This window comes from Hydra vulgaris, chromosome 11 (genome assembly GCF_038396675.1).
Source record: "Hydra vulgaris chromosome 11, alternate assembly HydraT2T_AEP".
NCBI classification, from domain to species: domain Eukaryota; kingdom Metazoa; phylum Cnidaria; class Hydrozoa; order Anthoathecata; family Hydridae; genus Hydra; species Hydra vulgaris.
This window is the reverse complement of record NC_088930.1, coordinates 5,561,843-5,589,640: the sequence shown is the minus strand read 5'-3', so window position 1 is coordinate 5,589,640 and position 27,798 is coordinate 5,561,843. Positions and strand designations below refer to the sequence as shown.

General features: G+C 25.4%; 2 protein-coding genes across 2 annotated transcripts in view; both read right to left on the bottom strand.

The window, feature by feature from the left end:
• The window catches only part of LOC100202185 (SWI/SNF-related matrix-associated actin-dependent regulator of chromatin subfamily E member 1), a 57,682-nt gene extending 35,738 nt beyond the window's left edge, over positions 1 to 21,944 (bottom strand). Inside the window, exons 1-6 of the mRNA XM_065809877.1 lie at positions 21,827 to 21,944; positions 21,662 to 21,697; positions 14,702 to 14,776; positions 14,441 to 14,542; positions 11,288 to 11,393; positions 5,260 to 5,318 (exon numbers count right to left, since the gene is read on the bottom strand). Of these exons, the coding sequence (XP_065665949.1) occupies positions 5,260 to 5,318; positions 11,288 to 11,393; positions 14,441 to 14,542; positions 14,702 to 14,776; positions 21,662 to 21,697; positions 21,827 to 21,829 (381 nt within the window). The 5' untranslated portion in view covers positions 21,830 to 21,944. The remainder of the gene's footprint in view (positions 1 to 5,259; positions 5,319 to 11,287; positions 11,394 to 14,440; positions 14,543 to 14,701; positions 14,777 to 21,661; positions 21,698 to 21,826) is intronic.
• Positions 21,945 to 25,667: 3,723 nt separating this feature from the next.
• On the bottom strand, positions 25,668 to 27,029 carry LOC105843989 (retinol dehydrogenase 13). The gene has a single exon (XM_065809876.1). The coding sequence runs from the start codon at positions 26,961 to 26,963 to the stop codon at positions 25,749 to 25,751; it is 1,215 nt and encodes a 404-aa protein (XP_065665948.1). The 5' UTR covers positions 26,964 to 27,029; the 3' UTR covers positions 25,668 to 25,748.
• Between the last annotated feature and the right edge of the window lie 769 nt (positions 27,030 to 27,798).

The following is a 27,798-nucleotide window of genomic DNA, read 5'->3' as shown; positions in this document are numbered from 1 at the left end:
CATCAAAAAATAAAACATCATTCAGTATCAAAGTGCTTTTTAGCAAGTTTTGCTAATATTTACATAAGAAAAGTTTTAAAAGATTGTTTCATGTTTTAATGCTTTTATATTGTATGGATTCATAGTTGTAATGAACAGTTCAATATTTTATAACAGATAATATAAAGTTGCATGCAGATCCTAAAATAGACTTATAGCATTCCTTATAATTAAAAAAGCTGTGTAATTGGAATGTAAGAGGTAGGTTATTATAATTTCGCTTCCAAACAAAAAGGCATTTTGATAGTTGAAAATCTAAGTGAAAACAAAAAAAATGGTTGACAGAAGAAAAAGAATGTTGCCATCAATATAAGAATATCAACAACACTGAAATAACTATTAGTAATAACTAACTTTTATTTGGGTTAAATTGCAAAGCCACTAAAAGCTCAAAGCTCTCACAGAAGGGAGGTCATATTCAAAACCCTGTTATAAAAATGTTAATTTTTGCAAAGATTGAAGCGGAAAGTTGTGTCACCAGCAGGGATGAAGAGTCCTAAAAATAACTCCGGATTTGAAAGTCACAAAAAGATTACTTTTTCCATGTTTTTGTTATACAGGAGCTACTAATGGGTACAACTAATGGAAAAAAAATTAAGGCTTTTAGGTTAGAGGAACAGTCAATTATTGAACCCCGAGTCCTTAGGTATAATGGCGGAGTCCTAGAGTCCTTGTTAAACTTATTGTTTAACAAGGACTCTAGGACTCCGGGTCCTAGAGTCCTTGTTAAACATTAAGTTCCAGGTCATTAAATCTCCTAAATTTTTTTCTTATAGCAGATCATAAGTCACCAACATTTTTAGAGCTTCTGGACACCAAAGACCAGGAAAAAAGAGATAAAAAGCCGAAGTCCTTTTGGGACTCCGCATCCAGTCATCCATCATCCATGGTCACCAGCGAATAGAGGTAACTTTATAGAAGTAACCTCATAGACTTTAGAGGTAACTTTATAGAGGTAACTTTATAGACTTTGAAGCTAACTTTATAGAGTTCAGAGCTAACTTTATAGAGGTAATTTTATAGAGGTAACCTTATGGACTATAAATACTAGATACACTTTAGATATAAGATTATTAAGAAGATCATTCATCAATCATCAAGGACTATTAATGCAATCATCAAGGACTATTAACACAATCATCAAGGATTTATGATACAATCATCAAGGATTTATAATACAATCATCAACAACTATCATCAACATCACAATCTAACTATCATCAACAACACAATCATCAGACTATTAACACAGAACCAAGGATAGAAATCTGGGGTACCCCAGAAGTTAATGGAAGTGAAGATGTCCCTCAAGTACATCTTTATTAGTATGATTAAAAAGAAATGATTAAATTTTTTATTTTTTAGAATTTTGAAAAGAAAATTATTATTTTGTACCTAAAATAATTATTATACTTGATAGTTAACCAATTAATGGGTACAACTGTTGCAACAAAAACATAACAAATGGTAAAAAAAGATGGAGTAGTCACATATGCAAAATCAAAATTTATCACAAAAAGCATTAGTCATTTAGCATTGTGACAATAAAATAAAGCAAACATGGTGTAATTTGACCGTGGGACTGGAACATTTATTATTGGATGCATTTACAGACTACCAAGTAGTTCAGATATAAGTAGAAACACTAAAATCTGTTCAATGCTTGCAACAGCCTAAAGTCTAGTACACAAAAAAAACTAGACAAAAAATACAATAAATTAATTATAACTAACCATTTTAATTACCCATACATTAAATGGGATGAAGACAGCGGAATAAAACTAAAACAAAATTGTGATATTAGTATAAAACTCATTGATAATTTAAAGGAAAATTATAATGAACAATGAATGTTTGTAGCAACATTTCAAATATCAGACAGTGAACCTACTAACACACTTGATTTACTATTGACAAAAAATTTTAAAAAGACGAGAGGATGTTGAAATATATGCATTGCCTTTAAATAATTTAATGAAAATAATTTTCATTAAATTATTTAAAGACTTTATAAAAATATATGTGGACTATTGTTACAGTGCTTTCATACAAAAATGTAATAAGTTAAGTAAACTGAATATTCTAAAAAAAAAGAGCCTGATATGATCAAAAAGAACTATGTATAACAGACATAGCTTAACTATAGACTTTATTCATCATTATTAACACCTATACTATGCAAAGTTATGGAAGCTTTTATGAAAATATATGTTTTGAAAATAAATTGCTGTCAAAAAATTAACATGGCTTTGTAAATAATAGTGTGTAACATTTACTTGAAACATTAGGCATTTAAACAGCATTTTAGTAATAGATACCATTTATATGGATTTTGCCAGTCCCATTGAAATGATTGTTAAAAAAATGTAAAGCATATGGCATCAAGAGTGTACTACTTGACTGGATATCATGTTTTTTTTAAAAAGAAAGCAAAGAGTTGTAATGAGTGTATATATGTCAACATGGCTTGAGATTTTTAGTGGTGTACTTCAAGGTTCTGTGCTTGGTCCTGGATATTTGTGAATGCTCTACCATCAATTGTTAATTCAAATTGCAAATTATACACAGATGAAAGTATGACCCATGATGATGAAGCAAAGATTAGACACAACAGTAAACAAAAAAGATTATGGCGTTTTTTATCTAATCTTAAATTGTACGATCAATGACAACAAATGAGCTTTAGGGTCTAATTAAACATACATTTACATAATATGATGTGAAAACAGTAAAATCACTATATATGACATTTGTGAGACCCATTTTTAGTTCGCTATACTAGCATGACAGCTTTATGATATTAAAGTTAGAAAATAGGCAAAGAAGAGCAACGAAGTTAGTTCAACAACTTTATTGACATCATATTAAAATAGACTAAAAACAATGGGTTTAACAACCTTGAAGAAAAGATGAGCAAAAGGAGATCTTATAGAGTGTTTTCATGAGTCACATGACTTTTTTAAAGTTGCCCTTATGAGAGGATAAAAAAAGTAAACAAACTGTTTGTGGTATTAATTTTGTAATAGGTTTTTATTAGGTTATTAATTTATTAATAAAATATTTAATATTAATGTGGTATAATAATCAAGATTTTTTTTATTTTTAAAATCAATATCAAGGTTATTTACTAAATTTACCATAAAGAATTGTCATACTACATAACATTAAATGTACCTTCCAAAAACAGATATGATCACAAACCCTATATAAAGGCACATAGACACTTGCTCAATTCCAGATAACAAATTCAAAAACAATGAAGAAACCTTTGCAGCTGTAACTTACACTGATTTATTAAACTATCTGTTATTTTCACCAAGTTCTTATACATCTGAGGATATGAAGACCTATAAATCATGGAAGCATTTAAATATGAAAAAACATATTTAGTAAATTTTTTAGGTGTTTTATTCTCAAAATCTAAATGATACCCAAATTAATCCATGAATTTTTGTATAATTTGATATCCACATTGTAATTGCAAGGCAGGTCTTGCTGAAGCATATACACATATCGCTGCAGTTTTATTTTGGATAAAACTGTTAAAATGTGAGAATCTAAAACAATAACTGATTATAATTCTCAATGGTTACCACCAAACCCACCACCAAAGTTAACAACAAAATGATTTTTGAATTATAAATCAAAATTAAAAGCAGCTGTTCTATAAACAATTCTTGAAATAGCTCATGAATACTCTACTGAAACTTATAATTCTAAAGTACCAGTGGTGTTGTTAAGTGTTCTTTTTTTAAAAAATATGCTTGGAAATTAAATTTCTATACAGTTATAGAAAAACCATTACAAGATATGATTGAAATTGAAAAAACTTGTAATCCTTAATTAGAAAAAAACAATCAATTATCACTTAAAAAAGACCAAGGATGTTACTACCAAGTAAAAACTCAACTTCTTTTTACTGAATATTAATGCCACAATTTTTTTGTATGGACAGTAAAGGACTTTTTGTGAAAAAATCTTAACATATCAAAGAAATTCAAAAAAAGTATCCTTATCCTTAAAAAATTACTTTAGAAACTAGTGAACCTAAACATTGAAAGTAATGATTTATCATTTCGGGATATAATTTGTTACTGTCATATCAGTTCAAAAGATGGCGATATGATTGTAAGATGTACCAATATATATTGTAAAATTAAAAAAAATGGCTAAATGGTTTTGGGACAAAAAGACATTTACCTTTAGGGATATTATACATTTCAACAAACATTCTGTTGAACAAAAATGTTGACAGAGAGAGAGGTAAAATTATTTAATATACATTAAAGAAAAAAAGGATTTAAATATGGCATTTTGTTCAATTAATCTTGTAAACATCTAGTTTAACGGCATGTTATTTTAAAATTATTGGTCAAATTATTTGCTAACTAAATGCTACTAAAAATAACCAAAGCACATAATAAACAATTTTATTTAATTTTGTATGAGATTCTCCATCTTTAGTAAATAAAAAAACCGGTATCAAGTCAAAGAGTGTTCTATTTGACTCTGTCATAATTTACAATTTCAGGAAGTTTAAAAAATCTAATTTTCTGGTTGTTTTTTTTTAGTTAGTTTCAATATATAATTTATAACATCTATTATAATTAATATTTTATGAACTTTTATGTATAATAAAACGCTACCCTAAAAATTTATTTAAAAATCCTAATAATATATTTTTTGTTATATTGGCTTTGTTTACATTTTTATTCTCTCATAATGGCAACATTCCTTGAGTCACGTGACCCATAAGAACACTCTATACAACAATAGAAATTTATGCACACTATAAACCAATTACGTTAGTACAGAAATCCACAATCGGCATCTCTAACTTGTTCCGATCTGTTCAGATTAACTTTTTTGTTAACTTGTTTTTCTAATTTTTGTGGCCTACCTACAACATAATGAATGCATCACATTTCACAATTTATTTATTTTTAAATATTTAATTATATTAAAAAAATTTTATTTTCATTGTTACAGCAATAAAAATAATACTGATTATGAAACTATTCTTAATCTTTTACTTACATATTTTTTCAAAATGGCTTTAAATGTGACTAAACAGGCCATCATAACAAATTTTACCCAATTGTTTATAGTAAAAACGTAAAATATATATCATAAATAACAGTTTTTCTGCTATGCAAAAAAAAAATTAAAAAAAATTTATCAATGTTTTTTTTACTTGTTTTGAAAAAATATTATACATACTGGAATATTTGCACCAATCATTTTTTCCATCATCTGCTGCTCTTGTAATGCGTTTTGTGCTAAAAAAAGAAAATTTATATATTTAATATATATATATATATACAAATTTATAATATATATATATATATATATATATATATATATATATACATATATATATATCATAAATTTATATGTATTATAAATTTATACATTATCATTTTATATATTATATATATAAGTATGTATGTATGTGTATAAATATATATATATATATATATATATATATATATATATATATATATATATATATATATATACATATATATATATATATATATATATATATATATATATATATATATATATATATATATATATATATATATATATATATATATATATATATAATCCAACCAACAAAAAACTGATGAGAAAAATATATTTGAAAAAAACTTCAGTAAAATCAATTAAAAATAAACACAGAAAGCTTTTTATATAAAATATTCATCTGTGTATAAAATTCCTATAAAAGATTAAAAAAGGAAGTCATTAAGATTTATACAATAAAAACTATTTACATCAATAAAGTGTCATTTAGTTCTTTGGAAAACCAAAAAAGGTTAAATCAATGTGAAAAAAACAATTATTTTTTATTATATGTTCATTATCTCATGTCTTTGTTTTTGTACATGTGTGTGTGTGTGTGTGTGTATATATATATATATATATATATATATATATATATATATATATATATATATATATATATATATATATATATATATATATATATATATATATATATATATATATATATTAGGGTGTCCTAAATAAAATATATCATAAATTGAATTTCATTATGCGGAATACTGCATTTGGCATCATTTTGTCTATTAATACCAACAAAAAAAAAAATTAAGTCTTTAACTAAAGAGATAGGTTATAAAGCAAATATGCTTGTCGTAAAATCTTTAAGTGAATTTTTTTACAAAAAAAAATCATTAATTTTAAGGAGAAATTTGTTTTTAATGCAACAAAATGAATAGCAAATAATTTTAAGAACGCAGGCGAATGTGTGGATACAGCTTTTTTAACGTTTGAGGTTATCTTCCAGACATAGAACAAACTCCAAACATATATGTTTAAACTTATGTCAAATATGGATGCTTTGCAAAAAATTGCAAAAAAACCCCCTAAAATTATAGCTACAACTGCCCCAACCGTGAGAGCTACAAGTTAATACATTTTTTTTTTTTACTATTCTCAGCTAAATCTAGATTCATCGATAAAACTTAAAATTGACACAAAAATCTTTTAACATCAAAAAAAGTTTGACCCCCCCCCCCCGCAAATTGAGGGGGGGGGGGGTCAAACTTTTAATTGTACATAAAGTGATTTTTTGATGTTTGAGAAAAAAGTCATTTTTCTCAAACATCAAAAAATCACTTTTTTCAAACATCAGAAATTCTTTGAAATCTTTTGCCGGTTCCTCTGAACTACATCAATTACAAATACATTAATTTATAAAATGTACTACTAACACATTAACAATCATTATTATTAATAACAACTAAAAATCACATTTACATTTTGTGTTATTGAACAAAATACCTGGAGAGTATCCTGAAGCCAGTCTTCAATGTGTATTCTCTCAATGAAATCTTAAATTAACTTAATGTGACGTTCTGCACGGTCATTTACAATTTACATTGCAAGCGTTCTTACACACATTGAAAAATGAGTAAAAGACTGAGTAACTTCCTCATTTTCACATTCTTCGATGCCTTTTTCTTTCTATAGCAGAATTTTCTTCTTGGAGATTTCCAATAGGAAGAACAATAGGTAGGACTGCTTGTTAACAAAGTCTTCTAATTTTGATGTAGGAATAATTTCAACCTTAGTTTCAGGCCTTTTTTTAATCAAATCTTTTAACTCTGGGATATCATAAAAAAGCAGCTTGTTTAATATGTTGGTCTTAACTTCGGTTTTCAGACTCTTATCAGCAAGAGCAAAAATGACTTGTTGCGGAGACAGATAGCAAGTGTGACGCATAAGACTTTGATAAAGAACCTTTCCTATTGCTGCAAATTCTTTAAACTCGTCTACTGTTTGTAGTTGAAAAGCAATATTGAATGCCATTAAATCATTTGAAGGTGCTTGAGAAGCATTAGAGTTTTTTAGAAAGAAGAGTCCATGAAAAAATACAATGTAGTTGGTTGCAGCTTTCAGATGGTTTATTGTACTTTTTTTAACTGTCTCGGAATCAGCAGGGTGATACATTTGAATCATCTGAACAATCAGTAAGTATATGCAGTCAGCTATAAATCTTGCTTCATGATGAGCTCCAGGCTGTTTAAATGAAAAGTTCCATAACTCAACTCCTAGAAAAAATACTGGAACCTCACAAAGATACTTGTAATCACCTCTCTGGAAAGTATTCTTATGAAGAGCAGTGATACAAAACTCTTTAGTATCTAAGGCAAGTTTGAACAGTAATGAGCTGGGCCTGAAAGCATATTGAGACCAATCAAATTTACAATTCTTTCAAGTTTGTTTACATCTTCATAAATCTGCGGCCATAGTTTTTGGAGAATTACATAAAGTTTCTTGCTAGGACCACTTGTTGGACCAAAATTTTCTTTTATCACACGAGCCACATGCTTTTCATAAATGTGATGTCTGCACATTAACCAGAGAACTGGTCTTTTAAGAGCATAGGAAATAATAATGCTTACGGAACCTTTACTTTTACAAGTGTTACTAGATGTTGTGTCAGAATACAATCCGATAATCTGATCCGACATTTCATAGTATTCAAGCATTGTTTGAATTGCAATGGTTTGATCACTTCCCTTGGAAGTGATCAAGCCATTGCAATTCAATTTTTAAGCTTTCGATTTTTAAGATGCCAAAAAGAAAGTCTAGTGAACCAAACTCTGGTGAAGATTCGCTAATAGCAATTCTATCCTCATATTTAGATATTCCTTTTTCCCAATCGTAACTCTTCAAAATCTTGGTATCAAAATGTACCAAAATTTTTAATCCTCTTATTTTATTTATGCTTTCTCTCTCTAATTATCTGTGCCTCAGACTCCACAACATTATGAGTTTTCCTGTTTAGAGTTGATCTTGATAACGACATATTATCAATATTAACTCCATCAGCCTTGTAAAGAGAAGACAAAAGACACATACCTGGCCTGACTCTAATCCCAAGCTTGAAAAGTCACCGTCCGAGTAGCTACTCTCCATTTTCTTATTTTTATCTTCATGTCTTCAGATTTTCTCAGACATCTTAACTATTTTTTTTTGTGCTCTGAGAGTATTTTCATAAAATTTATTGTCCATGTTACCGAATTTGACCATATCCCCTCTCAGACAAAGCCTCAAGAATTTCATGTCTTCCTTCTTAGTCTCATCATCCCCATTTTTATCACTTTTTATTAATTCAAATATGTTTGTTTGATTAATAGAGAAGAGTGCACTGCTCTCTTTCAAAAAAGTGTTCACCTTCTTTTTGTAGCTATCTTCTAATAGTTCTAGTGTTTTTAGCATTTTATAAAATGTGGTATTCTTTGACTTTCTTGGTAATTCTGGTCTTGATAGTTTGCTCTGTTGCAATGAAAACATCGTTAAACCCAGCCTGCCCCCATAAATTGACAAGCTTTCTCAGAATACAGACACTAGTAATTATCTGCTTGGTGTTCTCTCTGCACACTCCATTAGCAAACCTGGAGCATCTTAAATATGTCTTCCTGGAAGCAACTGAACAACCAATTTTGATGTTGATCTGTGTGGTGCTAAAAAATTTAAAAAGAAAACATTAAAAAGTTAACATTAAACATGTAAAAAATGTAATGCGTTTGTTAATTAATTACAGATTTACTTATTGCTTTTTTCGAGATTAAGCCAGTAATACCTTCTGAGCATTTCTCTATTTGTTGGAAGTCTATCAGGGGCAAAACTCTGTAAAAGAGACCCTAGCAAATAAAATCTCCTTTTCCTTGTAGCTTTTGACGCATCATCAATATCTGTTCTCAGTGAATTAGCGTGACAATTTATGTCTAGAGACATTTTCTAAAACCAATTTATTTCATTTAAAAAACCCGCATTAGTTGCATTTAGTTGTAGTTGATTGAATCAGGATTATAGTATACAAGTAATAATGAAAAAATAGTGAAACTGCTAAATAACTTTTATATACAAGTTCAAACCCATGTTTTAGATAAATTTCTTGGTTGAAAACAACTTTTAAACTTGATTTCTATTTTACTTATATATTGACTTAAGTTAATTTACGCATCATTAGTTTTTATTGTTTATAAAACACGCATCACTTTTTTTATTGTTAGCTATGCTTTTGTTGAAACAAATTAAAATTGACTTGGATAAAAACCAATTTTAAATCAAAATTTATTCATTATAAATTATTATGTATAAGTAAATTCACCTAAACAACCTTCCCTTTGAGCTAAAAACTTAATTTTTATTTTGTTTTTCTTTATGGATAAAATTATGTCAAATGTAGTATACCGCACGTTAAAACTCAATTTATGATATACTTCTGGGACACCCTAATATATATATATATATATATATATATATATATATATATATATATATATATATATATATATATATATATATATATATATATATAATATATATATATATATATATATATATATATATATAAATATATATATATATATAAATATATATATATATATATAAATATATATATATATATAAATAAATATATATATATATAAATATATATATATATATATATGTATATATATATACACACACACACACACATATTAATTACACACATATTAATTACATACACATTATAATTGGTCTTATATGTATAATAAATTTATTTATATGACAGAGGGGAGAGCATTAGCAATCTTCAAACATTCCTGGATTAGAAATGCTGGAGGGTCAATGACAATTTTTTTTGTTATATTATAGGTGGATGTTACTTTAAAACATTAATGTATAATACTGTTATAAAAAAAATTTGTATAGTTTTTGAATAATAATATAATTTGTTTTATTTTTGACTTTTGAAACAAATTATTATAGAAAAAAATTAAATTTTTGTTTTATTAATTAGATAAAGGTAAACATATAAAAACTGTGCAGAGAAAAAAATATATATAGCAGATAAACATGTAAAAACTGTGCAGAGAAAAAAATATATATAGCAGATAAACATATAAAAACTGGCAGTGTTAAAACAAAAAATTAAGATCAACACGTATTAAAACAGAAGATACAAAAGAAAGAGATACAAGCAGGTTTTTTTTGGTGTCTCTGAAGCTACAAGGTAACTTGCTTTAAACAGACTTTTTCCAGAATTAATCCTTTAGATGAATGTTTTTTAAATGTTGAATATCCTATCAATTTTTATCAATTTAAAAAATATAACACACTAATAACGCTTTTTAACTAAAACTTACACTTCAAAGGATTACCCAACAAAAGATTATCTTCAAACGGACTACCATTTGAATGACTACCCTACCAAAAATTACCCTATGAAGGAATACACTACAAAGGAATACCCTACAAAGAAATACCCTATAAAGGATTACCCAGAAAATAATCTTAGTTAAACTAAAACTGTTGATTAGTATGTTATTGTTTAGTGCAGCACTAAAAAAACCAACCCTCGGAATTAGAAAAAATGAGGTCAGCAATAAATTGCTGACCTCAAACTGTTAGAGGTTGACATTAGGTCGGCAAAAAAAATATGACTCAAAGGGGTTACCATAAAACATAGATACGAGGTTGGCAATTTTTTGCTGACCTCAAACACTTTTAGGTCAGCAGTTAGGTCGGCATTTTGCAATACCCTAATTCCAAGGGTTGTAAAACTAAATCTTCTGTACAAAGGACCATGGATCTTTAAGAAGATAAAAGTTTTAAAAAAATTATGTCTAATAGAAAATATAAATATCATAAATCTTACATTTAAACAATTGAACATCATTTATAAAAATTTTTTAATTAAAGTATAAAGATTTTATATAACCTTTTTCTTTAGCTTTTAACCACTCTCTGTATGCATTAGAATTATGGTAAAACTTCATAGCATCCTGATATTCAAGCTTTTCAACTTCATATTCTGCAAAAAATCCCTAAATGACAAAAAAAAAGATTAAATATTATTAAATTATATCAAGAGGTAAGGTTATAAATCAAATTGTATAAAGGGTAATGATGAAATCAGAAGTACCAGAGGAAAATAAATAAAACTAATATTAAGTTCATTATTTTAGAAAAGATAAAACTAATATTAAGTTAATTTTTTAATAAAAGATAAATAGATTTACTTAGTACTTAAATGATATTCTTGAAACATTTTTTTTCCAGAGATAATTATTATTTTTAGTTTTTTTTGTTAAGAGTTCTTTCTTCAGTCAAGTTTTTTTGTAATTGTGTCCCATCAGTCAAGTTAAACTTTTTGAAAAGGGTGGCCAGGTTATCGCAACTAAATATTATAAGCGTGGTCAGGAATAAATTGAGATCACACCCGACCAAGCCTGAATTATATACTGTAGTCACGATAAAAAGTCATAACTTTTTAATTACATAAAACAGTCAATCCATTTTAAATCTGATCACTTGTCTGTGACAGTTTAGAACTTACAGTAGCTGTTGAATTTTAACTCATGTAAAACTCAGTTGTTTACTGCTAATAACTATAGTAACAATGTTTATATTCCAGATAATAATTTGTATATAATGCATAACTGTGCATATTTATGATCCGGATCAGAACATTATCTAATAGACTAAAAAACCACAATTTTTCATACCAGTTAAATCTTTATTAGTTTTAATTCTTATCGCATTTATTATTTCTTAACCTAAGTTTTTAAGAAACTAAGAAAGCATCAATTGTGTTTTCATATAATCTACTTCTAGGTTTGGTTACAAACAATCTGCACAGACACTTTTTCTTAATGTTGGTTGGACTGACTTGCTGACTTGGACAAACATGCAGGGAGTAGAAATACATTGACTGACCTTATTAATAAAGTGAGATTTATACAGAATACACAGTTTCAATTTTAAAAATTGTTATTGTTATGTGTCCTGTTAATAAATTAAAATATAAAATATTCTAATAATAATAAGAGAAATAAATAAAAATAAACAGAAAAATATAATTTACTACTTATATATCATTTTATGATATGTATTATAGAATAATAAACTATCCAACTTGAATATTGTAAATAATATATTTAGCCTGAGTTCGAATTCTGATGAATACAGATTGCTGATTCAGTGGTCTGTCTACCACTGAACTGTTTTTAACTTAACAGAGACAACGAAATGCCTTTAAAAATAAAATGCAAATAAACCTTTTTGCTGCAATTGAAATTGTTAGTTGTTCTGTTACTGATTTAATTCTTTCTTTTTGTATTCTTTATTTTATAAGCAAAGAAAGCAAGAAAATAGTTTTTTAAAAAGATAGAATTTGTTATTTATTAAACTGCTTATATAAATTTTTCATTTTATTTGACAGAAGATTTATAAATACTGTTTTTAAAAATAACTTCAAAATCTTTAGAGGAATAATAAGTTTTTAGGTATGTGATGTCTTAAAAAGTTTGAAAAATGTCTTAAAAAGTGTGTAAAAGACAGAACGAGTTCTGACATAACAAAACAAAAATAAATTAAAGTATTTTAAGCCTGTGTCAAATAATAATTTATTCAAATGATTTGACTTTGTTTTATTAAGCAAGATTTATTCTTTGTATAACAAAGTTTCAAATATTTGCAAGATTGTAGGGTTTGTACTATTTTATTATTGTTATATTTTTAGCTCTCAGTATTTTATAGTTTCTTTAGACAGTTTGGTGTTGTCTTTATTAGTAGTATTTTATAAAATTCATTTTTTTAGGCAGTTTTGTGTTGCTTCTATACTTGGGTGCATTGAAGAATTTTAGATTGTTGCCGTATCTTAACCTATACTTGGGTGCATTGAAGAATTTTAGATTGTTGGCGTATCTTAACAAAAAGTTAAAAAATAATTTTTAACTTTTTTCAGAATTGTACCATATAATTTTGATGTTGATTTTGATTTTATATATTTTTTAGACTGATTGAGTGTTCAGTTGTATTTTAATTTTGTAAATAAAGTAGAATAAATTTTTCAAATTTTTAAGATCCAGCAAACGTAATGGTAAGATTTTGTTAGCTGTAACAAGATAATTGACATTTTCAATATTAGATCGGATGGAGATGAGATGTGACTTTCAATATTACATTGGATGGAGATGAGTGAGTTGTGATTTTCAATATTACATTCGAATGAGATGAGCAAGTTTTGTCTTAAAAACCATAAAGAGCGCTTGATAATTTTCTTCTTATGTTGGCCATTTTTGTTTCTGTAAATTACAAACCCATCATCACAATACAAAACCAAAATCTCTTTTTTTTTATAATTCTGAGAAAACTGAAACAATATAAAGATTTGAAATATAACTAACTCACAAACTTTAAAGCTCTCTCATAAACTTAAGCTCCGGCACAATAAAATCGAACAACCTGCCTCTTTTTCTTATCCAGTTTTTTTTTTTTTTTTTTTGAAAACAAAAATTCATCTTGCATGCTGTATTAATATTTTTATATTCATTATTTATATTAGAATGCTGTTTGCAAATTATTAAGAGAGTAAAAATTAAAAACTTGCAAAGATGACTAGGATTTTTAAAGGTAAGTAATAAAGTTTTTTCCATTAATTTTTATAAAGTTAATTTCCTAAATTAATTTATTACATACTGTGTGCTTCGCTATTGGTTTACACAGAGTTTTTTTTTTCAAACAATTGATTTGTTTTACGTTAAGTGCCATTGCTACCTCATTCTTTTTCATTTTTTAAAGAATTCAAAAATCAAACTGATGCATTTTCTTTTTTATTTCTGATTTTTTTTAGATAAAATGAAAAATTGCTAATTCACTCTCATTTTGAAGGACTCAAAGGTAAAAAGAAGAGTTGTTATAAAACTCTTTTTAAAGTCATTTAAAGTGAAAAAGAAAGCAGGAAGATAAATTTATCTCAATTTATTTAAAACTTCATGGTGGTCATATTGCAATGGATTTCTAATTAAGTAAAATATGTTCACAGTTATTTTTGTTAAACAAAAATAGTGTTTAACACCATTTTACTTACTTGCCTTTCGTCTTCAGGGAGGTTCCTCCATTGTTCTCCAATTAACTTTCCAATATCCCACATTTTCATTTCAGGGTGTTGCATTTTTACTGCTTCCCACACCTTAAATATATATTGAAAAAACATTCTAAAATCTTAAAAATATCTTAAAAAAATCTTATAAAATACCAAATAGTTATTGATAATAATTTATGGTGATTTTTTACAATAATATTTTCAAATTATATGCAGTAAAAATCATTTTTTTAAAAATAAATTTACCTTTCTGCTATACCTCATGTACGCAGGTAATGGTTTATCAGGCTGTTTAGGAGGCTTCGGAATTTTGATCTCATTCTAAGAATTATTTCTATAACTATTTGAAACAGTTTTAACTATATTATTATCTTCTAAGTATCATTTTAACAATTGAATCAGCGTTTTTATAAAGGGCTGATTTGCTCAAAACCTGTTTTTGAGAAAACTAAAAAAACCTTTATATCTTTTAATATTAAATATACAGAATTTGTGAAATATATTTTAAAAAAATATATGCAAGAGTAACATCTTAGTACATTTTGATGATTCTTATAAAATTTTGTTTGTAATTAATGTATGAAATTTTGAAAAATTCGCCTTTTTAAAAAAAAAATCAAATATTTAAGGAAGGAAAACAAACTAAAACTCCATAAGAACTACAACTATTTACTTTAAAACAATGTTTTAACATCCCAATAATAAATACAATACATACATACATACATACATATATATATATATATATATATATATATATATATATATATATATATATATATATATATATATATATATATATATATATATATATATATATATATATATATATATATATTAGGGTGGTGCTAAAAACAACTTATTTAAAAAATGACAGCTGACAACCCCTAAATGTGTTTTATATAATAAAATAATACTGGATTTAAAAAATTTTTGAATCAAAAATATTTTTACGGGTGCCACAAGACATACATCAAACAGGTTCCTAATATTATAAAAAAAAAAGTTTTTTAAAAGTATGTCATGTTGGGTCTCAAAAGACGCAAAATTTTATAAAAATTTCAAAAATAACAATTATTTAAAAAAAAAATTGTTATTTTATAGTTTATTGCAAAAAAAATGACCTTTTAAACTAAAAATGAAAAAAGTTTTTTTTTTTTTAATTATAATTTCAAAAAAATCTTAAATAATAGTTTTTTTTATAAAATAATTGTTATTTTTAGAATTTTTATAAAATTTTGCTTCTTTTGAGACCCAACATGATATACTTTTGAAAAACTTTTTTTTTATAATATTAGGAACCTGTTTGATGTATAAGGGCCTTGTGGCACCCGTAAAAATATTTTTTATTCAAAAATATTTTAAATCCAGTATTATTTTATTATATAAAACACATTTAGGGGTTGTCAGCTGACATTTTAAAAATAAGTTGTTTTTACCACCACCCTAATATATATATATATATATATATATATATATATATATATATATATATATATATATATGTATATATATATATATATATATATATATATATATATATATATATATATATATATGTATATATATATATATATATATATATATATATATACATATATATATATATATATATATATATATATATATATATATATATATATATATATATATATATATATAAACAACTTTAAAAAGTATTCTACACAATAGAACATTGAGCATGTTCTTAAAAGAACAGAGCAATTTTATATTAGTAGAAAATCACTTAACAGTTTCTCCTAAAAAACTATAAAAATAAATGAGTTCAAATAATATTTACATTAACTACCCTTTTTAAAAAAACATTTAAAAAAATAGCATAAGTAATCATTTCTAAAGAATTCTTTTTATAATAGTGTCAGCAAATTCCACAAATGTGTGAAAATTTACAGTAGTTAAGACATTTGCAACTTCCTGTAATTTAATTTTTGGTATAAATTGAAGTTTTATTAATTTGATCATCCATTTCTGATGAATCTTTGTTGATGAAACACAGTGTTAAATGGAAAAAAAAAAAAAAAAAATTTTTGTTAAGTGATTTTCTACTATAATATATATATATATATATATATATATATATATATATATATATAATATATATATATATATATATATATATATAACGCAAATTTATTTGACCAGAATGTTTTAAAAACATTCTGAATGTTTTTAACAATATAAACAATGTTTTTATTTTTTTTAATAAAATGTTTTTATTTTCAATTTTTTTAATAAAATGTTTTTATTTTTTTTTACTGTAAATCATGCGCAGAGTGTTGCTACATCAACGATCTTATAGCCTGACTCGCAAGGGAGTGCTGCTACATCGACTGACAAATAGCCTGACCCGCAAGGGAGTGCTGCTACATCTACTATCTTTTAGCCTGACCCGCAAGGGAGTGTTGCTACATCGACTGAGGGTTTGGTTGGGGCAGGCAGTCTATCAATTAATAAAAAAAAATAATTCGGGTCTTGCATTTTAATTTTTACTTTTTGTCAACAAAATATGGAAAAAACTTTCGGACAACATCTACGGGTTGTATATATATATATATATATACATATATATATATATATATATATATATATATATATATATATATATATATATATATATATATATATGTATATATATATGTATGTATTGTATTTATTACTATATATATATATATAATATATATATATACATATATATATATATATATATATATATATATATATATATATATATATATATATATATATATATATATATGTATATATATATGTATGTATTGTATTTATTACTATATATATATATATATATATATATATATATATATATATATATATATATATATATATATATATATATATCAGGGTGTTAGCTAGCCCAATGGTGCCGCGTATAACGCAGAATTCCCAATGGGCTTAAAATTCCCAAAAGTCAACGACCTTTTTTTTTTTTGAGTGTTTTTTGAGTTTTTTAGGACCTTTTCTACAAAATTCCCAACATTTTCTAAAACAACAACAATAAAAATTCCCAATACGGCAAAAACGCGGTATAAAATTTATTTCTGGCTAACACCCTATATATATATATATATATATATATATATATATATATATATATATATATATATATATATATATACATACATGCATATAGTAATAAATACATATATATATATATACATATAGTAATAAATAAAATACATATATATATATATATATATATATATATATATATATATATATATATATACATACATATAGTAATAAATACATATATATATATACATATAGTAATAAATAAAATACATATATATATATATATATATATATATATATATATATATATATATATATATATATATATTTATATATATATATATATATATATATATGAATTAATAGCTAAAATAGTTATCAGTATTAAGTCTCAGCATATTATTCTAGTTCCTCCTCAAAGTCACTATCAGGGAGATTCTCACATTCATTAGTTGGCCAGGAGTACAGCTCATTATAAAACTCATTGAATTCATCAGGAATGAATTCTTTTAATTTGTTAAAGTCCTCCACCTTCACTTTTTTCAGTGTAACTTTGCCACTTGGATAAGCTAAACTATCCACCTGTGGTACAGTGCTCATATGTTTGGACATAAAAAAAGTATGACAGACCAAATTATCAATATTGGTGAATGCCTTAATGTAGCCTTTTTTATCATGCTTATGTAAAAATGAAACAAGTTACTAATTGAAAAGTGAACCTTCTTTTCTTTTGGGGTATTTTTACCCTTGGTTTTTGAAGAAATGCAAGACTTTTTGTAATGATTTGGGTTCCAAGCTTTAAAATCAAAAAATTCAGTTGCATCTACAATTTCTTTTACCGTAAACTTTTGTGATCTGGAGTTGCTAATAATAAGCTCGGTGAATTGATGCATGTGATAAAGACAGTCATGTGTTTTTAAAACATTTAAAATTATGAAATTATTGAAGTCCCTATCGCAAGGGATTTTGGCAAGCTTATCATCTTCATATAGTCATTTTTCACTAATACTTAAGTCAGATAAAAGTGCACTGCAACATATCCACCTATGTTATACTCTCAAGAACTATATAGGCCTAGGCTTACCATAACAAGATTTAACTACTCAGTGTATGTTAACTATCTGAAAAAATAAATAATAATAAAACTCAGGCAACAGCATATCAAACTACTATGCAAAAAAGGTTTAATATGCAAAACCTATAAATTATTTACTTTAAAGTCATTTTACTCATAATACCTGTATATAACAGGTATACCCATATCTAAGTACTATAGCTGGTTTAGACTTAGCGCTAGGTTTTAGAGTTAAAATATTTTGAAGTATGTTATTCTATAAATTTTAGACATATAAACATATAATATATTTAAATTATTTTAAACTTATGCTTTCATGAAATTTGTTTGTTTCAAAATTTTATAGTATAGTATATTTTATAATTTTAGTATAATTTCATGTAAACATAAGACTTATGTAAACACTAAACTTATGATAAGTTTAAAATGGCTTAAATATACTATATGTAAATGTATATATATATATATATATATATATATATATATATATATATATATATATATATATATATATATATATATATATATATATATATATATATATATATATATATATATATATATATATATATATATATATATATATATATATATATATACAGTGTGTGTATATATATATATACATATACATACATATATATATATATATATTATATATATATATATATATAATATATATATATATATATATATATATATATATATTATATATATATATATATATATATATATTATTGGATGTTTGAAACTTACCTGCAAGTAAACTTGGGGTACTTTAGTGGAACTTCATTTCCTTTATTGTTTATGTATGACTGTCCCATTAAATGTGCTTGTTTTATTTTGTTATGTTTGTATGCACAAGGATAACTTTCTTTCCTCTTTCTAGGACTTGGAATTACGAGTTCCATTAAAAATTTTATAATAATAACAACATACAAGAAACTATTTATATTTTCCACCTATTGCGCCTAAAAATACGAATCAGCTGGAGAGTGATTTTTTTAAAAAGGGCGTATTTGAAGCAAATTCGCCTTTTTAAAAAAAATCAAAAACTTTCAGGTGGCTTTATTTGTGTAAGAAGATAAACACATTTTTTACATAAACTGATGAAGCTCATAGATCATAGAACACAAAACACACAAAAAGTGAATTTCAAAAAAAATGTCAAATCAGCACTTTTAAAAAACACTGATTCAGTTATTGTCATTACAACATTTACCATTTTCATTACAATATAACAAAAAGGGGTGCTTAGTTTATTACTTTCTTTAAAAAATGTTATCAGAGCTTAATATGTTTGTTTAACAAGATATGGCAAAAAAAATAAATGCATAATGTTTACTACTAAAAGTTTTATGCATAAGAAAACATCAAGTAAAAAATACGTGTTTTTTCTTCAAAATATTTCATTTTTATAATACAAAAAAAATGTGCAAAAACATATATACATACATCCTTACATACATACATACATAAATAAATACTGTTGTGAATGACAACTCCCATGCGTCTAGAAAACAATTAGCGGTTATCTTTGAATATTAAATTTAATGAATTTATAACGATGTTATGCAACAAAAAAAACAAAAAAAAACAATTAAGAAATTATTCGATGAAAATCCTAAAAAGTGACAACCATGTAAATAAATTTTAAAACTAATTTGTCAAACGTTATTACTTTTTATATATAGCTGTCAGGCTAGCTTAATCTATAGAGCGACTTGGTCGCTTTATCGGACTCATATTTTAATTTTAATTGATTTTATTTTATTTATTTATCGTATAATCAGAATCCATTTTGAACTTATTTGAATTTTTAAAAGTATTGATATGAATAGCATAAAATAAATAACAATGATTTTAAACAACAAAAGGTATGAGTTTCGCGAAAACCATTTGCACAAAAACTCACATTACATAACTCAATTGTTGTTATGTTGCATAATAGAAAGTACTGGTTTCTATTATTATTTTTACAGTGAACTTTTGCTTTTTATTAAATCAATAAATAAACAAAAACAACAGATAATTAGTTTTCACTGTAAACATTTATTATTTTAACAACTATTACGAACTATAGGGCAACAACTATTCATATGCCAAGGAGCACAGTAGCCACAAATGCGGCACTGCTTATTTTATGCATGAAAACTCTAAATAAAGTATTGTGTAGCAAAAAAATCATTCATCAGAACATAAAAGTTTTATTTTCTTGCTTAAAAGACTTTTATGCTTAAAAAAATAGGCATGCATGACACTAACAATAATATTATTAAACTTTGAAACCATTGATAGGTTTGTTAAGAAAATATTGTTTTGTTATGTTGTTTAATCTGCAATGTATTTTTAATTATAACTTAAATTATAATACAGATTTGAATCAAATATAGATAGTACTTGAAACTCTAAACAATAAACTACAAAGTTGTAAGAATAAACTCTTTATGCGGTCTTGACAATACACGCTATAAGTATTAAGAGGAAAATGTGCATCATAACAGTATTTTTTAGATAATAATAAAATTTGTCTCTCTAAGGGTTACCAAGAGGTTCGAAAAAGCTTGATATTAGCCAGCCTCCAAACTATTGAACTAATTTTTTATATAAAGAGTTACAATATTTTCATTTTGAGATAATCAATGTTTAAGTTTTAAACAGTTATAGTTTATAAACTATTTATCAATCTACTTTTGGTAAAAAAAAAAAATGAAAGAAAGATGGACTAGTATTATTTTTGTAGTACATAGAGAGATCGACATAAGTTAAATAAAATTATGAAAAAAGTGCAAATAACAAAAAAATGGACTAGTACAATTCTTCTCACCTCAAAATAATATAAATGAAATACTACTGTATTTATATGTATTTTGCACATACTAATATATAAAAACATACAATAATATTAAAGTAATATATGTATATAACATCCACATAACAATTTGCAGCCATTTTTTTATAATTAGTTTTTTTTTGCAATGCATATAGCATTTTTTAATACTAATTAAAGTGTTAAGGCCTTTATGAAAAATGTTTGAAAATATAATTGCTCATAAAAATATATTTAAAGAAATGTTTCATACTGGCATAAATGTAACAGCTTTTTCTTTCATACGACTCTAGAAAACAAAAAAGCAATTTATTGGTATGAAAACATATTTGCAATAAATACCTTTGTTTAGTGTCTAAAACTACTCTATTTTTTTTTAATACAGATTGAAAATACAATATTATTATATATTTTATACCATTTACAAATTTTATTCCAGTATGGTGCTAATTTTTCTTGACGCTTTCGTTTGAGCTTTTATTTATTTCATACCTTAAATGATAAGAGATTTAGTTATATATAATTTTAACTATTTATTTTTGTTATTTAGTTTTTTATTGTTCTTTTAATATCATAAAATTCATATATATATATATATACATATATATATATATATATATATATATATATATATATATATATATATATATATATATATATATATATATATATATATATATATATATATATATATATGTAAATTATGTTAGTGTATTTTACAAATAGAGTGCTCAATGTTCTTAAAGAACAGAGCAATAATTAATTAGTAAAAAACACTTATCTAACTTTTATCTATAAAAGTTAGATAAGTGTTTTTTACTAATTAATTTATATATATATATATATATATATATATATATATATATATATATATATATATATATATATATATATATATATATATATCCAACTAATCTAACTAATCCATTTATTTAACCATAAAATATGAAAATTTACAATAATATTTATAAACTCACATAAATAAGGTTAGGTGTCACTCATATAGTTAAAAACTAGTCAATGGAGTGACACCTGAAAAAAAAAACATGTAAAATAAAATAGTATATATATATATATATATATATATATATATATATATATATATATATTATATATATATATATAATATATATATATATATATATATATATATATATATTATATATATATATATATATATATATATATATATATATATATATATATATATAATATATATATATATATATATATATTATATATATATATATATATATATTATATATATATATATAATATATATATATATATATATATATATTTATATATATATATATATATATATATATATATATATATATATATATATATATATATATATATATATATATATATAAACTAAATCTTTAATAACTTTATTTACTTTTCTAGTTTATGACCTTTAAAAGTAAATTACGATAGCCGCCAAATCGTTACGGTACTTAATCTTAAATAACGGTTATAGATGCAGTAGCGATATTTCATCTCCGATTTGATTTTTTGTTTGTTTTTATGTTTGTTTGTTTGTTTTTTGTTTTATTGCTTTGGTTTTAGTTACGGTAGAAAATGATAGAAGAAAAAAGAATGAAAAAAAATTATAACCTCATATGCTTTCTCATAAGATTTGAAAAAAAATGACGTTGATTTTTGGATTAATTGTGCACAATTTATGAAAACTTGCTTGCTGAACAATACCTTATTTTGGATTTTCATAATTTTGAGAGAAAACTTTTTTGTGTCAACAGAAAAGTCAAGTAAACTCACTAGTGATAGGTTTAACGATTTGAATAATATTTTTCAACTACATCAACATGAAAATGAATCTCTTTACAGAGAATGCATGTTGACATGTACTAACTAAAAACAAAGCTTTGTTGTGTGGGAAAACCTGCAACTTCTATTTCAGAAAGAGCAAAATTGGTGGTATAATTAAACGAAAATTAAACTAAAGGTCTTATAGCAGTCATTGTAACGTTATTGAAACGAGGGTACCTTTTTTGTGGAACAAACTAGCATTTCGGTGTTTTAGATCATTGGAATTATTTGCTAGAATTTGAGGCTCAGTTTAACCCATTTTTATAAAATGACATTGCAACATATGCAGATAAAGAAAATTGATCTTACTAATTAAAAATAATCTCGTGATTAGTTGTTGATTAATATAATGGGAGAAAAAAAGCATTCTCACATTAAAAAAGTTATTTTATTTATTTAATTGTAGAGGTCAGTCATTTGACAATGCGTATTGAGGAGCAATTTTTTAAATAGTTTTAGATCAAAAAGTTTTTCAGTTAAAATAAATTGATCTCAAAACTGCCACTTTGATGTTCTTATAGTTGAAAAATATGTTAGATAAAATTTGAAAACAAAGCAAAATCAATCATGCTAGGTATTGATTACGTTACAACGTGTTTTCTTCTTCAAAGAAAAATTTCTAACGAAGAGTATATCCGCAAGTAATGTTACTTGTTTGAGATAATTTTTGTATTAACGGTCTTATAGTAGATATTGATAGGTTAAAGAGAAGGATTAAGAAGCAAAAGAGAAAGAGAGGGATTAACGAGCAAATTGAAACATTGCTTAGAGGTTGCTGAGGTATTTTCTTTTTTTTTGGCTAACTTTGAACTTTTGGAAAATTGCTGTCGAAAAGAAGTTTCTAATTTGGTTGATTTTTATTCTGAAGGCTTCAGACTTCAGAATAAAAATCGTGATATTGCTTATAATATCACGATTTTTTGCTTATATATTCCCAGCTAGCACACATACATTGATAAAACGTTAGAACAATGTTGTGCGTTGCGTTAGCCCAACATCGACCGCCAACGTTGTTTTTATAGCATTTTGGTTACAAATGCGACGTCGCCAACAACCAAAAAACAACGTTGGTTCAATGTTGTATTTTAAGTCGGTATTGGGTAATGTTTTACTTTGATTCAACGTTGTACTTTACGTTGGCACAACGTTGTATTTTACGTTGGCAAAGCGTTGTATTTTACGTTGGTAAAACGTTGTATTTTACGTTGGTAAAACGTTGTATTTTAAGTTGATTCAACGTTATATTTTACGTTTCCTCAACTTTATATTTACCTTTTATCGGAACCGAATTTATTTTTTTTCATGTTATGCATATACATTTAAACATAAAATATCATGTATTTATACGCGTGTATAATCGTATATATATGTATAGATGCATTTATATATACGAATTTCCATCATAAACTCCAACTATGTGCTCATTAACACCAACTTGTCTAACTGAAACGCAAGTGCAATTATTACCAATTGTCACTCTTATTTTAAATGCAGTATCTGAAGACACTTCTATTCTAAGTGCAAAAAAAAGCGTGAGCATTAGTTTAGTTTTAGGTTTGAATTAAGTGAAGACATTTTTATAATCACTATCTTCTTAGACCCTTGATTTAAATCGCTATCTTCTTAGACCCTTGATTTAAATCAGCTATGTTTACTTCGACAAATTGTGGAATCATACTTAATGGTATCTGAAAAAAAGCGCGATTTAAGTATTTCTATGATTCACAATAAAATTCAACTCGAGGAAACAAACCTTTTATCTGATGCAAATGGAATTTTAGATAAAACGTTTGAACATGTTTTTCAAAATTGTATCCTTCCTAAGAGAAAAACTTTAGATTAGCAATTAAAGTTTGAAATTACTGCGTACACTGAAGAGAAAACATTAGAATGTTCAGATTGTCCTATTCTCTACTGAAAGAATAAATGTAATATTTTTCCTTTATTATTCAAAGTTGCACTTAATCTTCTGTACAAGCAACAAACTTGTTATCAGAAAGAGTTAACACTGCGGGAGCATGTGTAATTGATAATAAACGCAATAGCCTTTCCTAGCAAAACGTGGAGCGGTTAAATTGGACTAAAAGTAACAAAAAGTTCTTATATATAGTATATAAGATTATTCAAATAACATTTTAATTCTGTAGTTGTATATAGTAAAAATATAACGATAAAAAAATACTTAAATTCGGATTTCTTTAAACTAGTGATTTGATTCGCGAATCAAGTGCTGCTTCTTTTCGAAATTCGATTAGAAACTGACATAACCAAAATTATTATTTATAATTATTATTATTAATATCTTAATAATTAAACTGTACATTAAGAGTGTAAAAAATATAAAAGATATTAATGTAAGCGCATTCGTTTGGATGGAATTTTGTAAACTGTCACTTATGGTGGAACAGTAAAAAAAAAAGTCACAGTTGAATGGATATAACAACACATTTTACACATTACATCTATTAATTCAAGTATTATAATTTATTTAACTATTTCTTTTTTATTTATAAAAAATTAGCTATTTTTTCAGGCGTTATTAACCTCTCGCTTTCATCCCATAACTTTTTTACTATGGTTTTATCATACTCTGGAACTACCGCCTCAGTGCATTCTTCTAGTAACTTTCCTGAAACTCCTTCTAAATTTTTTTCCAAACAACCATATAGTATTGTTTCTACAGCTTCGGATGGTGTCTTCCAGAATACGTAAGCATATAGTTCGGATAAAATGCGTAATATGCGCCAATTGTATGGGAAAATGTTCCTTCGCAACGACGTGGAAACTTTACCTGGGTTAACAGCGTTTACAGTTACAACTTTTTCGTTTAAATAAGCTGCCAACTCCTGAGTAAATAATAATAAAGCAAGCTTGGTGTTATTGTATGCAGTAATAGGTGAAAACTTGTTATTTGATTGCAAATCAGTCAAGATAAAATTGGCTCTTTTATAACTATCGCAAACAACATTTATAATTCTACCTTGGGCACTTAATCTAATTTTTTGTAACAATATCTTTGTTAACAAAAAATGAGACAAATAGTTTATTTGCCAAGTTGTTTCATTTTTATCAATTGTCTCTTGTCTTTTATTCCCAGAAACTATTGCTGCGTTGTTGACAAGTATATCGATGCATGGAAAGTCTTCGCAAATATCTTTTGAAAATTCACGTACCGACGCTAATGAAGCAAGATCTAATTTCCTAGCTTCAATGTACTGTTGACCTGTATAATCTCTCAACTGTTTTGCAATTTTCAAACCCTTTTTTAAATTAGAACAGCCTATTATTATTTTTGCGCCCTTTGATGCTAGACGAAATGCCGTTTCGTAACCGATTCCATTTGTGGCTCCAGTAATTACTACAACTTTACCTTTAAGATTACCCTTAGACTTGCAAACAACACATGTGCGATTCAATTTGATAAATGCAATAAGAATACCGAGAACTAATAACAAGCTCATGCAATATAAGACAGTGTGTGTATCTTCTATTCCACGTGTTATAACTTCATACAAGAAGTCGTCATTATTAGGTGCACAACGTTTACAACTTTTTCTGCACAATTTTTTAACTTCGGATTTGCCACAATCACCTTTTTCGAGCCATTCTTGACAACGGCGATCTTGATCAAAACACCGTGGTTTTTTTGCTATAACAAATGTTACTTGTACAAACATTGCTAAAAAGGCAGTACATAAAACCTTTCTAAAAAAATCGCCCATTTAAAGAGTTGTAAAAACTTTTCAAAGCTTTACCAGATAAAAATCTTTACGTCTTATTCTCGCTTTTTTAGTTTTTAAATTGTAAATTATTTATTTTTCTGAAGCTCGCTAATAAATAATTCTATAGTCATTCATCTTAAACTTTTTTTATTGGACATTTTGTGTTTCTTATTTTTAATTTCATTTGTGGTAAAACGATTCTATATGTAAACTCATTGATAGGTTGAGACTTTAAATTTGCAAACGGAGTTCTATAATTATTGCGCCAACTGAAATGCGCAATCAATTGTTTAAGAGTTTAATACCTATTTTTAGTTTTTTTTTTTTTAATAAATACGCTTTTAAATACAGAAGAGTAAACCTTTTTTTTTTTTTTAACTTTTCTTAACTAATTTAATATTCATCGACAAATTTTAAATTTCATAAAAATTCTTTTTGCGTTAAAAACGTGTAAAGTTTGAATCCCCCTTTGAGAGGATTTCAAACTTTTCACGCTTGAGGGGGTCGCAAATTTTTTGTGTTTATAATTTTTGAACGCTAAGAGATTATTTTATAAATTTTAAAATTTATAGATTTCAACAAGTTAATAATTTTTATTAACTTGTTGCTCTCACGTTTAGGGCATGGCCATTGCAAAGTTTTGAGCGTTTTTGTTCCCTGGTTCCAATTATCTCAATTTTTTTGCAAAGCATCCTTATTTGACATAAGTATAAACATATAAATGGTTAGAGTTTGCTACATTTTTTGGAGCTAAAACACCAAAAAATGCTAGATCACCCCTGAAATAAGTGCCATAATTTAACTGATTTAATAGATGACTTTCCGTGCAACATCA